The sequence below is a fragment of the Acartia tonsa genome, chromosome 4 (assembly GCF_053477335.1).
Source record: "Acartia tonsa isolate MP-2025a chromosome 4, ASM5347733v1, whole genome shotgun sequence".
NCBI lineage: Eukaryota > Metazoa > Arthropoda > Copepoda > Calanoida > Acartiidae > Acartia > Acartia tonsa.
The window spans coordinates 31,368,775-31,385,775 of record NC_137263.1 but is presented as its reverse complement, the minus strand read 5'-3'; the positions used below and the strand labels follow the sequence as shown (position 1 = coordinate 31,385,775).

Here is a 17,001-nt window from a genome sequence, read left to right as displayed (position 1 = left end):
TCCTCTGTAATCTTCATATCTTTCTCTCTCCTTGACCAAAATTGTGGCTTTCAATTCCTCTCACATTCCCTTGGATCTGGTTACAAACACACACACGCACACGCCCATACAAAATCACACCCACACATAGAATCCAACACTACTAGAGTTTATTCTCATCACATAAGAACAAGTTTTGGGGTTGGCCAACAAATTAACAGGCAAGGTGTACTGGTGTGAACACATTCTTTAGCATTTTTAAACTTCAAAACATTTTAGGGTGGTGGTTTTTAAGTAGTTACTTACCCCAAATCAAGTATATTGATATATATTTTTAAAAATATTTGCAGATTTGTATAAAGCTTAATATAAAAACCTTTGTGAATTAAATACTTATTTTCTGGTTTACTTTTGATTTCTTCAAAACAATCTCACAATTTACTCTGTGCAATTTTAAGCAATCTCATTTTGTCAATTAAACATCAAAAGAAAAAACTTTTGTTTGATATTGTATATGTTTTGTTAGAAGGACATGTTACCTCGAATTAAGCTATTGAAGAAATTCTCTTTAAATTATTTTTCATTTGCTTAACTTTTCATATTTTTTTAAGAAGTATTCAAATACTTTTTTATGGCAGGGCAGGTGAAACAGATCTGTTTCCTTAAAATACTTGAAACATCCTAAAATGGCAAAATGGGAGAATAGGACTGGGGGCCCATCTGTAAATTATGCATCTAAAAACGTTTAGTAAAGCTACCTCGTTCTAGGTAACCAAAACTCAAGACAGAAAACATAATCCATGAAAAGAAAAATTGGAAATCAAATTAGATAAAAATTTTCCACTTTTATGTCAACATTTCTAAAATTTAAAATTATTGTTAACATAACAATAGTGCCTATGAAAGACTTTGAAAATAACTGGAAACTAAAATATAGTCAAGGTTGTAGCGAAGCCATTAAGCAACCTGTAAAATCAAATAAGTTTTAAGTTTAAGTGCACTTAGTAAATCAGTTAATTTGTCTGCCCTTTGCAGTCCATAGAATACTTCTTGTAAAGATAGCACCTTGGTATAGAGTAGCTATGCTACAATAACTAAAATCTGAAAGCAACTTGGATCCTGTTATAGATGCATATGTATTGTGATACTTTGTAGTGTCAATATTCAACTTTTCTCATTCACAGCAAAACTTCAAACTTTATAAACATTTTCAAATATTTTGAATATGTTCTTAAGTATCTTTAACCCTTTAGATTCCAGTTCTCCCTCTCCCTCCCCTTTTTCAAATATTTTAAATGCATAAACTTATAAATTTGAGTAAATATATTAAACTTTTGGATTGGACATATTTTTAAATATTCAACAACACAATAACCCTATAGTTGTTGACAAATAAATCAAAATTATTCTGAAAAAAATTGCACATTGACAACAGCCAACCCAACGGAATTTTTGGACGCAACAGCAAGGTGACATAAAAGTCTAGTAGGTACACTCTTCTTGAAGACAAGATCGACTAACAGAGTAGTTCTTTCTTACAAAAGATTCTTCAGTGATGTAAAAGGCTTAGTTGTCATTATTGATCATGATTAATAATATTTTATAGGTTATCGGGCAATAACAAGCTGAAATTAAGACAAAAAAAATACTGCTATTATTTTGAGGAACTTCTGTTTTCATTATACGTTTCATAAGGTTTTTTTTACTTATGTAATACTTTTTTTCTATTTTACCACAAACTGGTTTTGATCCATTTGTTTTCTCTATCCACCAGATGAATTGTTGAATTTTCTATACTCCACAAAGAATATAATGCATTTAAATTTGCGCTAGGATAAATAATTTGTATTCTGTGTAGGACAAGCCAGGGGTTCACCAAATATTGGACATGTTTAGAAATATTTAAGATATTTTGTATGATGGGGTATATTTACCTCAAGTATATTGTCTTGGCCAAGTTCTGGTCTTCACAGTGTGATAAAAATACAAAATAAATCGAAGTAAGATTAACTGGCTTCGACTGATTTTGGTAGAGTTTTTATACCTTAAAAAAATACTTTTACAAATAATTAACTCATTTTTCTTATTGGATATTTGTTTTATTTTTGAAGAATAATGTACAAATACTTTTTGTGATTGCTAGTGCAATTTTAAACTTTCCCCTAAAGAGGAATCTCCGGATTTTATTGACAAAATTATGTATCATATCGTATTATAGACAAAAGTAGAATTAATATTAAATTTTTTTTTACTTTTCACATATAAAGTGTGTTACCTTTTTTTATGTTTTATTATTATTTGGCCACAACTTGGTCAAAAATGCTCACAAATCAGACCTTTTTTTTGACCGAAGATACTCAAATGGTTCCTTTACAAGCCCAATCAATCTGTTTTAAGATATCTTTATATTTCAAGGAAAATTGATGAAAATACTAAAAAACGGCAAATTTGGGTGTTACCTTTTATATGCACAGATACCATAAAATCAACAGAAAAAATACTTATTTTTACTTTTCTGTCATTTTTAAAGTTTGATTCTGTTAAATTGGATATTCTTGAAGGGATTTATGCATTGATTATACTGAAACATAATATTGGACAGAAATTAATGTATTTCAAAGAAAGAAATTTTGGAAAATAAGAAATTCGACCTTTATCACTTCAGAGGACAATTGCCAACCTCCAGTTGACAGGATGTAGTTAAATACTTGTTAGTAATAATAATTAGCCCAAAAAGTAAAACAAAAATTTTTTTAATATGGTAAAAAAATGATAATCTAAATCTTAATTTTGGGGATGATAATCTTAAAGATGCTCTTGCTGTTGGTGATGATGACCCAGATGGTATCCAAATACATGAGCATTATGACAACTTATCTATTAAACTATGGTCCGATTTTTGTATTTGTAGCATTCTCCAATCAAGAAAAAACCTAAAACATACAATCATGGTTTTTAAATTCTCCAATTCATAAGGTAAATATAGTAGTTTTTAAAAGATGGTTATATTTCTTGTTACAACTTTTAATTGAAGGCTGCTACAAATACAAAAATTGGACCATTGTTCAATAGATGAGTTGTCATAACGCTGATGTACTTGGATACCATCTGGGTCATCATCACCACCAGTAAGAGCGTCCTTCAGATCATCATCCCCAAAATTAAGATTTACATTATCATTTTTTATCATATTAAAAACCTTTTTGTTTTACTTTTTGGACTAATTATTATTGCTAACAAGTATTTAACTATATCCTGTCAATTGGGGGTAGGCAGCTGTCCTCTGAAGTGATAGAGGTCGAATTTCTTATTTTCCAAAATTTCTTTCTTTGAATTACATTAATTTCTGTCCAATATTATGTTTCAGTATATTTCAATGCATAAATCCCTTCAAGAATAGCCAATTTAACAGAATCAAACTTTAAAAATGACAGAAAAGTAAAAATAAGTATTTTTTCTGTTGATTTTATGGTATCTGTGTATATAAAAAGTAACACCCAAATTTGCTGTTTTTTAGTATTTTCATAAATTTTTCTTGAAATATAAAGATATCTTAAAACTGATTGATTGGGCTTGTAAAGGAACCATTTAAGTATCTTCGGTCGAAAAAGGTCTGATTTGTGAGCATTTTCGACCAAGTTGTGGCCAAATAATAATAAAACATAAAAAAAGGTAACACACTTTAGCTATCTATAATACGATTTGATAAATATCTAATACTTTATCAAACTTATTTTTATTTTGGAATAGCGTGCCTTGTTCATGGTATGTATGTCTGTGTGTAATGTTTATCAATTCATTATGCAGTCAGTACAAGAGAAGAGTAAGCAAATCGAATGGAAAATGTGGAAAATCAGTACAGTATATTTACTTATATTGGGAATAATAATCGATTTAATTTAGTAGTATAGATGTTTACCTAAATATAAGAACAATTTACAACCGGCTCTGTTTTAAACGATGTTGAAGCATCAATTTATAGAGGGGAGGGAAGATTTGAATGTACCCAAAGTTTTGAAAACAACTCTCTAAAAACTTTGGGTACTTTTCTTCAATCGTGATTGGTTGGTTCAAACTTTCAGACAAATAATTTAATCTCCAGAATGGATAATTTTGTGTATCATCATTTTGAATATACATTAATTTAGTGAAAATTGTCTATTGAGATCCTATAAAATTTAATATATACTGGACGCGATACACTTCACGCTTAAGCTACGGATCATGTAACCTAAATTACTATTAAATGATAAATCTTGAACTATTTCTAAGGCATAATCTAATACTGTAAAGTAATTGAATTAGTTTTCATTTTGTGCTACATAGATGGAATTAGGGTGATCAGATTATCTTGGATAATAAATGATGTTAAATAATAGAGTTACTTAGAGTTCAAGACCCATTTTCACAGATAATCAAATCATATTAATATTAATTAATATAATTTTACAAAATTTTCTTAAATTTTTGCGCTTGATACGTAACGGAGAAATTAAAATAGAAATAAAAGTATATCTAGGAAAAGTTTATATAGTTTTATTGCTACTATTTCATGTTATTATTAATTAAAATCTATCAAATTTCATATACTTTATCATTGTCTATTCTTTACCACTTATTGTTTGATTGTCTGCTTTGAAAGGGTCAATCAATATTGATTCTATTTAGCACTCTATAGGGAGTACATTTATTCTTAAACATCTTTGGCTAATATATCTTGTAAAGAAATATGTAAATTGAAGGATAAAGCAAATTTTTTTTTATATTTATGAGTATGATTATACAATATACATACATTAAAATACATTCTTAATTACTACATAAATATAAAGTAAATTTTAATATAACATATTTTAGTGCACATTTGTTTGTTAATATGCATGAAATGCCTAGTTTCTTAATGATATCTGTTATTTCCAATGTCTGAAGAAATATAGCTAACTTTAAATGTGTTAGTTGTACCGTTAATAGTTAATACAACAGAAATACATGAAACTCAGATCCGGTTCTTATCCAGCGGATATTGATCGGTTTCGAAGCGTTACTGGAAAGTAATTATTTACGAATTATTTTTCAGGGATGATTATCTTCAGTTTGGACGGGATATTTTATTTGTTACGTCACACAGGTAAGAAATGTTCATAGTCGCGAAGCTACTCTACAAAAAATCTTGTGTGTGCGGACCGAAGTGACTTTTGGAGCCTGTTTCTTTAAAATTAGTGGTGTTCAAGAGGGTGTTGCAGAGGGGTGTCAACAATCCCCTAAAACACGAAATCAATGTGAACAGCCTCCCCCTTTTTTTAATTCACCCCCTATTTCTTGCACACACCTTGCAAATTTCAGGCACGCCAATTTTATATATTTGTTTTTTTTTATATTTTCTTCTTATTTTGTTTGTTTTTATTCAAATGTGTAATTGTTTTTGTTTAAAGTAAATCATTAAAATAAAAATACAGCTTAATGAAATTTAGACATGATTAAATGTATTTAGCAGGTCTTTTTTTCAAATAAAAATCGTGGCAAAGATCTTTCTATAATATTCCTGAATTTGTAAATATGTAATAAATGTATATTGTGAATATATATGATTATGTAGTTTACATGCAAATCTTGCAATTATAGAAGCAATTTGCTTAATCCTTAGGTAATTACTATAATTAGACCATACTCAGCTGAATCAAGAGCTAACATTGTCAGATAATGGCTGGCACAAAGGGATAGGCAAATGGAGGATAAAATTTCTCTGCACATCTAATTCAGGAGAATAAAATATTAAATCCTAAAAATTTGGAATGAGATTAATTTATCTTTTGTTTGCCTATACCCATATCCCTGGATAATGGTTTCTATCTTCATCTTTAAAATAGCTTTTCTTTCCTTTTTCTTGTGAAAATATTAGGACAAAACTTTAACAACAGAAATAAAGTATGGCAATGTTTATAAAAAGTAAAAATTATGAAGACTTAACTTTACCCATTTTCTCCCTTCCTATTGATTTTCTTTTAATTGTTTGTTAATTGTGAACGTCAGAGGGAAAATAGAATATAAATAAATCTTTCCCCCAAAGCTATTGTATGCTATCATATGTGTATTAACAATAAATATAGCACAATATGATATTATTCCACGAACGAAGAAACTTTTAAACATAATTGGGAGAAAATTATTTAAAATTCCATTGTCTTATAAAAAGATATAAAAATATTTTCATGTTTTTTTGTTATTTTTGTATTGAAGAGTATGGAAAATATCCCGACAGCAATCAATCGGACAGACCAACGTACGCTATAAGTCATAATAATGTTTATACTTTTAGAAGTATAAAATATTGCGGGGAAGTTGAACCACCTGTACCAATTTCATCTCAAGGTATTTATATCTTTTTTTTTTATTTTTATTAATTACACTTTCAAGACTGATTGTTCTAATATAACGTAATAAGGCTTTTTTTGACTGTCAGTTAGGATATCGCAATGACTGCATCGGTTAAGTTTTCAATTTCAGGGAAGCTTTATTTATGCCCTGGACAGTTTTGTTCTTCATATTATTTATTATGTCATAAGAGGCTGGAGCGCAGTCGCAGCTACAAATAAATCATACCTGCAATTTATTGAAAATTTTGTTTACTTTTGATTTTAATAATAAAACCTAAAAGTTTAAATTATATTCCTTCTTTCTTTGTATTACAGTTAGGGAGTTGAATCTATTTTTATAGAAGCAGAAATATTATCTCTGATTACGGTTTTGACCCTCTAAAAAACGTAATCTACCATGCCACTTTCCCCTCTCTTGGTGATGATATCATCAACGCCGATATGATTTTTGTAATCTACCATTCCAATTTTGCCTCTATTGGTGATGATATCATCAATGCCGATACGATTTATGAAATGTACCATTCCACTTTCAAGAGAGGCGAAACTGGAATGGTGGTTTACACTTTTAACATCGACATAATTGAAATCATACATACTATTTTTAAAATATGTAAAAATTTATGTAAAATAAAAATAATAACTAGAGTATACCATGTCGATTTAAGTAAGGAATTAAATGTTTATGAATACACTAATATGTAAACATAAATGTACCAGTCCAGTTTCGCCTCTATTGAAAGTGGAATGGTACATTTCAAAAATCGTATCGGCGTTGATGATATCATCACCAAGAGAGGGGAAAGTGGAATAGTAGATTACGCTTTTTAGAGGGTCAAAACCGTAATTATAGATTATATTTCTGCTTCTATAAAAATGGATTTAACTCCCTAACTGTATTAGGTATATGTTTCTCTTTTTCATTTAAATGTTGTTTACTAGATTTATTTTTATTGCTGCACTATTCATCGATATATTATTTCAAACGTTAATATTGTTATGGCGTTAGAGATGTTTTAATTGATCACAATTCAATAAAGCTCTTTATGGTCCCTATATAAAAAATGACAAATACAAATGACCAATTATAGACCACTTCACAGAATTAATTACCAATGGCAGGCCAATATACATTTTAATTGACCAATGGTAGGCTAGTATGGCGTCATTTTTATAGGCACTATAAAAAGCTTTCAATTCAAGGATACTGCACAAAAAAAAATATGCTTAAAAAGTCATTTTACAGTTTGGATTCAACTATTTAATTTAGCTGCCCATATTGACCCCTTTATCTTTGACAATTCTTAAAAAATAGCAATTTTTAATCTTTAAAAATTAAATTTCAGGAATGACAAAGTTTGAGTTTCCATATACACCTCTAGGTGAGTTGTTTTTACATCTTAAAAGATATTTTTTGAATCTAATTAGCTTAAATATAATCATTGGGGATATACATTAATTTATCGTCTTACCACTGAAGATACATGTAATTAACAAGATTGTCTCACCAAGTCTAAAAAGGTGGAAGATCAACCCTTTAAACATATTTGGGTGAAAAAATAAATTTGTAAATGACATTAAAAAGTCATCAATCAAATGGATTGAGGTAGCCAAATTTGTACAATTTTATCCCTTGTTCATGTTGAATCTTTCATGGGACATAATTATTATTATTTCCCTGGATATAAGGATAGGTTTTGGTGTTTTTAGGAGAAAGAAGTTATAAACCTCATTGCCCCTTCCCTCCTGCGGGAATCTCTATTACCGAAAGTACAAATTTCTGTCTCAATTGACTAATAATCACAAGGGTGGGTTAATCAATCTTTTTTTTGTTGATTGCCCTATCCCTTACTGACAAAATTCACTGTGAGTTCTAAAAGATGAAATTGTATTAAATTGTAATTGAGGACTTTGACTGCTTTCATAAAGATCTAAATTGGATAATAAAACTCGACATGGACTCACATTTCTAGTTTTCAAATTACCCCCTCACTTCCCTGCATTGAAATGAGCTATTTTAAAAAGGGAAGGATGAAGGTATGTAGCATAATTTCAATTGGATTTTTCTTCTGCATAAAGTGCTTCAAATATGAGTTATTTAATTTTCTTCCTTCAGAGCTTTTATCGTTAATGTTTGAAAGGTAATCTATGATTAGAGATTTATTGTCAAAACTTAAACGCAATTTGTATCTGAAAGCAAGATTTTAAAAATTCATCTTACTTTCATCTTCATGTGTTATTTCAATGAATCCCTTTCAAAGTGACAATGTTTCATTTAAAAGGAGATATTTGGCGGTTTGTCTCAAAGTGCCTAGTCGGACTTCGAACCCTTCTCTTATTTTGAAATAAATTGAAAATACGGGAGGAGTAGCTTTTCATGTGTTAGTTATTTACTTTAGGTTAGATTAATGGTAGGTTCTTACGCAGTGATTAAGCATAAAGAATTTTATTTGAATTAATTTCAGTTTGTAGGTATTTATGTGCTTGCTAAGTATTTTGAGGGAAAACACCAGGTATTGCTCACTTAAAAGGGTAAAAATATTTATCTCAATTTAACATCGAAGGAATAAGTAGAAAACTGCAACTGTAATTAAAGAGTAAAAAAACTACAATAGATATTTTTAGTTCGGAGAATATACACCGAGGAAGTTGACAAGGACATGGACATTTGGCTGAGGGTGGCCACGCCAGATCAAGAAAATGTGACCAAGTCTCTGACCCTGGTGGTCACGCCGTTCAAGAAGTTTTGTGGCAGCAGTGACCAGTTGTACAGACAGTGCAGATATTCTACAAAATGTGTGAGACGTGAGTTGTTCTGTGACGGCAGGGTCAACTGTGCCTGGCCGTATGCAGAACCTGCAGGTCAGTGTTAAAATTTATTTTAAAAATCAGTTTATTGTGACTCTGTCCCAAACAAGCCATCTATTAGAGGCCTATTATTGATTGTTTTTGACAAAGCTTAGCCCAAAATATGTATGTCAGTCTAAAGAACTGACTTTTCCGAATTAAAGAAAAGCATCGTGATTTATTTTTAAATCCAATAATAAGCAAACATACATTAGGTATTCTTTTACCTGCGTAATTCCGTTGATTTTTTACAGTGCTGAAAATGTAATAGGATTGTTTGATTAAACAACGGATAAAGTATCTTTTATCCATTTTCTATAACAGTATAAGACTGCATAGATTACCTACTCAGCCCCCATGGACACCCCCACCCCTTTCCCCACTCCACATAATCTCATTTATACTCTCATTTTTTGCATTAACATATTATTCAAAGTATATACATTTAATGGCGATGACAATAGTTACTTTTCTGACTTTCAATTTATATTTCAGTGACCAAAATTCAAACATTTTTCTATGGACAAGAAAAATATGAAAAAGGATAAAAAGGATTTTTTTCATTTGAAAATGAACCTTAAGGTCTTAAGTCTTGGTTAGCAAATATAGTTAAGAATTTTGATAATTTACTTTCTGTTCATTATTTTTACTAAATCATGCAAAACATGTATTTTCTTCCCGATTTTAAACTTATTCTTTACCCATTTCGATAGAAAAAGTGTTCTTAGGTGGTGCAAGGTTAATATATTAACTTTGACCTTGCATCTATAGAAATAGGATTGATAAAAAAAAAGGATAATGATTTTTGTATATAAAGCGCACACAGCTAAGTACCATACACACTCCGTAGTTACTTTGATTATTATTGTTGGAATAATGGATTTCCTTTCATATTGTTATTACAAGTCTGGACCAATATAAGATAATTAGGTAGAGGGGCGGATATACAACATTCATATCACAGACAAATATTTAGGTATTTACTACAAAATCTGTTACTTTAAATCCTTTAAATATATTTTTGTAGTCTCACTTGAATAAAAATATAATTGTTAAAAGCGAAGCTTTTCTATAATTAGGGTCGGTCGGTCCGTCCGTCCGTCCGTACGTCCGTCCGTAACGGATCACTTTTTTTGTTAATTTAGGCATGTTAGAATTGTCCTATCGATTTCAAATTTTGCATGGTGATTCCTTTAATAGTTAGGTACGATTTAGAAAACGTAGCAACTTTATAATCATCACCAAAATGTCCGTACGTCCATTTTAAACATGTTGATTTTTTTACTTTTTTAACAACAAATTTTAATGTGATCTAATCATCCAAATGATCTGATTTTTGGTATATTGATTCCTGGGACAACAAAGTATAATGTAATAAGCGAAGCAACTCTATAATCAAGTCCTAAAAATGTAAGTATGTCCATAAACATTATTCTGAATCAAGCAGTTTTTCAACAAATTTACTTACAATTTTGCTTTGACTCTTATACATTTATATTATGATTATTCAGTTCTGACACTATACAAGTGTTAATGTCCGTTTGTCCTACCGTTTCAGTGCTTCGCTTTTATGGATGTTGTCATCCTTGTTATTTCTATATTTAGTTAAAATGTAAAAGAAAAAGTTATAGTTGAGAAAAAAGTATTTTATTGGGATTTAAATATTCCTCATTTAATCGTTGTAAACAACCATTGATTGCTAGAACTTTGTGAGGAAGTCCTTCCTTTGTATTATAAATATTTACGCCTGCGTGTAGACCAAGGCATTTTCTTTACCTTACTTAAGACTACTCACAATTGATATAGCATCATGCAGGAATATTTTAAAGTCTCTAGTCTGACGAGAAAGGAGTTATTTCTTGGATACTTTTCACGTTAAAGTAAAAATAAGGACAATATATTGTAAGCTAAGCAGGATGTGAAGAAATTAATCTTAATGAAATAGTTGAGAAAAGAAAGAATTTTCTAAAGACTGTATGAAGACAGTGCGCCATCACTATCACACAAACACTTTTCCTACTAAAAGTTACACATTAGCAAACAAAAAATTCGTCATTTCATCTTTATTTACTACTATATATAAGGTTAGGTTATATTGAACACTGGATATCCCCGCAGGGTTAGGTCATCGAAGGTAAAGGCTCCTTTTCTTGGGTTAGGCTGAAAGAATCTTCCTTATTTTTTATTTATTTCATTGCTTGAAGGAAAGCCCGGGTAAATTAAATTAGAAAAGTTGATAAATGATGATGAAAACTACTTATAAGTAAAACGTTGAAATAAATGCAAAGATCTATGGCTCGCTTGAATTATACCCAATGTTCTATTTAAGGATTAAATTTTACGGACGTAATGGTGCACATATGAAAACTTATAATATTTCAGAGTTTCTGGGGGACAGACACAAACTTTTACAACAGTTTTTTTCTGCAACAGAGTTAACAATAGTTTTACTAAAACTTTTATTTCTAAACAAAACAATATGGCACAAATTTATGTTTCCAAACTAATTCTAAAAAGATGTATATTCTTTAGTATAAATAGTAAGGTTTTTGTCTGATATTTAAGATCTCAATAACTACTGGACCGATTGGGTTCTCTATTTCAGGTACGCTTCGCATAGGTCCTTTGATTTTCAGAATATAGGCTTGGGATGGTTTTAAGCTATTGTCTAGTTCTTCTCTGCCCCTTCTAATGCAGAATAGAATTAATCCCTGTTTTGTTGGCCCCGATGACCCGAAGGCCTGGTCCAATTATGATTTACCCTAACAAGGAAAACTTTATTTTATAAGAAACGATTCATTATAAGGAAGATATAAGTTTCGTATAGTAACTGCAATTCATGTTAAGCAGATCTGTTTAGTTTCTGCTATTTGCATTTAATCAAAATCAAATCCTTAAGGACAAGTAAGGCATAACATGTAGTATTTCATATTTATTTCAGAAATGTATTGTATACTGGATTCTATATCTCAAAAACAATTATAAATTATCGAATTCATGTGTTTTCACCTTAACTGCCATTTTTTACTAATTTTGCTACCCTTATCACAATTTCTTTATGTGAAATTATTGAATAAGATTGCAATATCACCACTAGCAGCTACACCCCTAGAGGCCTATTTGGGTACTTGAGTAGAAGGGGGGGAGGTATGTGACCTTCCAATTTTCCATTTTAATTCAAAGGAAAACATTTTTTGAGGGGTTGGTAATTCTCTTTTTAGGGTAGTGGTACACCCCTCCAACCTCTCCTCTCATAAACCTTCTAAGGGCCTATGAGAAGCAACATTGTAAAGGAGAAACATATCGGTTCAGCGTTAAGCGTCTATATTTTATTTTTTTCATTTTTAAGTTTTAACAATCAACCCCCCCCCCCCCCCACTGTATACTCTATTGTGGATAATATAGAGAGACAATGCCCAACTCATTTGCAACTTTATTTGTCTTACAACTTGGATTTCATTCAAAACACAAATATAGAACATACATTATTGTTCATATAGATAGCAAGTCACATTATAAACACGTCACAATTGATACGTCTTTAAAACGTTGTTCCAGAGTTTTTTTTCCTGCAATGCCTATTTGATTTCTTATGTTTATGGTTACAAATTTACTATTGATCAACAATTAAGTAATTAATTATAACTTTTAACTTATCTAAGAAATGTTCATTCTTTTCTTAATGTCCAAAAACAAGGAACCAGGATTCTGACAAACAATTCTCTTTTTTGTTCTCCCCCCCCCCTTCTTTTACCCATTTCCCTTTAGTTAGAGAACAAAACGCCAACATTACGCCAACAATATTTCCAAATTTTCAGCAATTTCAAATGAAATTAATTTGCTGAATACCGGCTCCTGATTAATGACAGTGAAGCTAGTAAAAGTGCCGGCACAGATTTTGACGTCAAAAAAAATTTACCAATGAGAGGCCAGTTTACACTGTAATTGACTAATGGTAAAATTTATAGTGGCCTCTCATTGGTTAATTTTTTGACGTCATAATCTGTGCCGCGGCTTTTACTAGCTTCATGACAGTTCCCTTTAATGGCACATCAGCAATAATTATAAAAGTCCGGTATAATATCGTATGAGGAAGAAACCCCTATGTGAAAAACTTACTTGAAAAAAAAACCTACGAACAGTACAACGATTCCAGATATTATTCTTCCATCTTTATCAAATGGTTTGCTTTATCTACGAATTTCTTTAATATAATTTTGCTCTATATTGCACCATTAAATGTTTTTAATTATCAGTCATTAAGTTTCCCCATTACTTAAACATCTGCCCTTCATGAGGAGAAATAAATCATATCTAAGCCTCTCTTACATATTATTTTATGTTTATTCAGGGTTTTGCTTTAACATAACAAAACAACATTTATTCAACAAACAAATGATTACTAAGCCAGGGAGGAATGGAATAAAGATAGACTTATTATAGACTATATTCATAAACAAAAATTACTTACTACCAAATGTAGAATTTGAACACACAAGAATTGCTGGAACGAATTATCTAAATTCTGTTTTCTATCCCTGATATGAAAAGTTTAAAATTAATTCCATTAAACATTTTTTTTTAATTATTTTTCAACTTTTCTTTAAAATTTTATGCTTTAAAGAAAGTTAAAAATATTTATCCCTGAAAATGTTAATATGCAGTATTATGAATATAAAAGGAATCATATAACAAACATTAAATAATCTCAGCCTCCTTCTATTCATGTATACAAAACAGATAAATGCAAACTTAATGTATATATTCATAAAGGAAACTGTAGATAATTTTTATATAAAGGGTTTCATTCTTACAACTATTTTTTAATGGGAAAGCTATCCGTCCGTCAGAATTTTTGTAAAAGTAAATTGTTTTGGTAAAGCCTTCTCTGGCCAACGAGAATCTTTTTTAAGCTCAATTTTGGTTTTTCATATTTGTCATACGAAATAGGCCTCTAAAGTTTTCTTTTGAAGATCACACTTATCCTTATTCATCAACTCTAATACTACTTTGTCTGTTCATCTTTTCTTGGTATTTAAAGAAAATTTGTATAGTATATTCTTCGCTCATCTTCTTTCTTTAATAGAAATAAAGTCATTGTGGCCATATTTATCAATAATAGAAGAAAAATGAAAACTTGAGGAGTAGTAAAAACTTTGAGCAAATCTCGTTGTTTAAAACAAAACCCTTAAAAGTCATTAGCACGAAAATCTGACATTGATTTTTTTTAAATATTCAGTTTTTACCAAACATTTTTTTACGAATAGTTTAAAAATTAATGTTTATATCAGGGATGAGTGGGTCATTTAACTATACATTACACTGGCCCTCAAAGTTTTATAAACAATGTCCAAAAATGTTTACAAATAATCTTAATCTAGAGAAGGTTTTTTTTATTTGTGATACTATACCTCAATTTATCTCCATTGTCTTATCCCTGAATATCCCTGGATTATATACACCCATCATTGTTTTTTTAACACCTAGACTGAGAATTAAGTGTCTGTACTGGACTAAATGAGATGTTAATTCTTTAAAACATTGTTTCAACAAATACCTAGCATTCCTAAAATTGACGGCTTTCAAAATAAATTGCATAATAAATGTAAGGAACATAACAGGAGTTATATCTGTCTAAATATTTGTATCGCATTTTTCATATTAATATTTGATTTCTATATATTAACAATTACTTAAGATAGTAATTGATGCTTTGTAATTCATTTTGTAATAGGTTTCGTGATTTTCTTAATATTTTTTTCAAGCTCCTTCTTCATTCCCTGAAATAATCTTATTTTGTAATTTATATTTTTCTTGTTGCCTGCAATCCTATTTTCTTCTAACTTTAATATCAAGTGCATCTGTATAATATTAGATTTCTGCAGGGCTCACCTTCTGCACAAAAAAAGTATTTTTTTTAATCTGCTAAAAAATCGCAGCCGCAATTTTTTAGCTGATCACTTCTCCAGATTTTCTCAGGCTTCTTTATTTTCTTGTATTTTTGATAAAAAAAAAACACAGCAATATTTTGAGTTCTTAAACGATTAAAAGTAAAAAAAATTAAGCTACAGCGAATATCTTTTTGTTAAGAACTCCTCGCAGCTGAATTGCCTAACATATAAGCGGTGAGCGATCCCTAGATTTCTAAAAACATTTACAAACATATTACATACATAGTTTATACCAAATCAAGAAAAAATGCTTGTTGCATTAAATTGTTAAAAGAAAAGTAAAAGAAATCAAAATTAAGAATAAATCAGACAAGTTAATCAGCTCTGGATTTTCATGGCTTGTTCTCTGATCAATTGTTATGAACAAAGTTTATAACTAAATCCTACAATGAAGAATAATAAATTTATTATTCTATTTCAGACGAGGTATACTGCAAGGATCTGAGCGCGACAACACAAACAGTTTGGTCCAGTTGGAACATACCTGTCCTTGTAGTGGTCGGGGTTGTTGTGCTGGGGGCTCTTACCCTTCTGTGTCTTGCTATTGCCAAAATCACCCGCAAGGTGAAGAAGTTCCACGACTATTACAACGAGGAGGGTTGTCCTGACTCGTCTATAGAACAACCTCATGACTACCTACGGCCACCGCAGCCTGCAGGCGGTGACTACCGGCCCAGTTGTCCTCCGCCGCCACCAGGAGACGGAGGTTTAGCTGATAATAGCATAATTCCATCATGTCCACCGAATCCCTATGCCGAACCGAGAATAGGCTTTGCATTGTCGGCAACAACCAATGGCGGATGTGGGAGCAGCGGGGCAGCTATAGACCAGTTTTCGCCAACGGCGGCGTTCCGACCCCCGCCTCCCTACAGCCCGCCACGGGCACGCAGTAATATTGCACCGACTGGGCCTTTGCAGTCAACGGATAATTTAACGTCTCCGCCATATCATGAAAACGGTTCGTTACCGCCTGACCTGCCGCCGTGTTACTCTACCCTGGTTCAAGAACAAACTTAGATTTTATATTTTAAAATTGTTATTATGATAACGTTTGTGAAATATTTACTAGAGGTTACGACAGAAAAAAGAGGGAAAAATTATCTTCCCCTAAAACCTACTATTATTTCTTTTTTAGACATTTATTTAAGGTCAGGTTTTGCTTACACGGAAGGTTAAGGTCCACTTTTTTAAAATGTAATATAGAGGGGGGGGGGAGTAAGAATCTTTAATATAGAGAAATAAGGAAGTAGCGAATCTTCCAGGGATAGCTTATAACTTGATTTTCCCCTTAACAATCTAAAGCTATTAATATTAAATTCTGAAATTTAAGAGGGAAAGATAAACTAATCTTCCATTGTCCTAACCCTGTATCCCTGAAAGATTTGCAGGAAATAGGAAAAGTTGATATTATTTATGTCTACATTCAGTCCCAGTTACTTCCGTTTATTTGTCCATCCAACCAATATTCATTTCTGGGTCCCTTAGACGCGCCAGCCATCCGCCAACCAGCTGCAAGTTTACAGCCGTTTGGCTGCTTTAAAAAAAATTAATGTTTCCAAATATAAAAGGCACCCGACGGAATGTTTAAGTTATGACTAAACCGTTTTTGTTTTTTCTTGTCGGCTTGCTGGCGGCTGCCTTATCTAATCCCTAAAATTTATTTATCTGTTCTTTTTGCCAAATTTTGGAATTTGCATAGGCATCGCTTAGAGTATATAAAGTATAGTTAAATTAAGCTTTCTGCTTCCCCTATATCGCCCTATTCACTTTAATTTTCTATCTCAATTATTTTGTTTAATATTTACATTAAGAAATGTTGAGCATTAAAGTAAGGGCAGGTGATTTTGTTA

The 17,001-nt window shown here is 30.9% G+C and overlaps 1 protein-coding gene across 1 annotated transcript in view; it reads left to right on the top strand.

Moving 5' to 3' along the window:
- Positions 1-16,310, top strand: part of LOC145316777 (uncharacterized) — a 49,892-nt gene extending 33,582 nt beyond the window's left edge. The window contains exons 4-8 of the mRNA XM_080157508.1: positions 5,057-5,107; positions 6,296-6,348; positions 7,700-7,735; positions 8,979-9,215; positions 15,573-16,310. Of these exons, the coding sequence (XP_080013634.1) occupies positions 5,057-5,107; positions 6,296-6,348; positions 7,700-7,735; positions 8,979-9,215; positions 15,573-16,168 (973 nt within the window). The 3' untranslated portion in view covers positions 16,169-16,310. The remainder of the gene's footprint in view (positions 1-5,056; positions 5,108-6,295; positions 6,349-7,699; positions 7,736-8,978; positions 9,216-15,572) is intronic.
- The last annotated feature ends 691 nt before the right edge of the window (positions 16,311-17,001 follow it).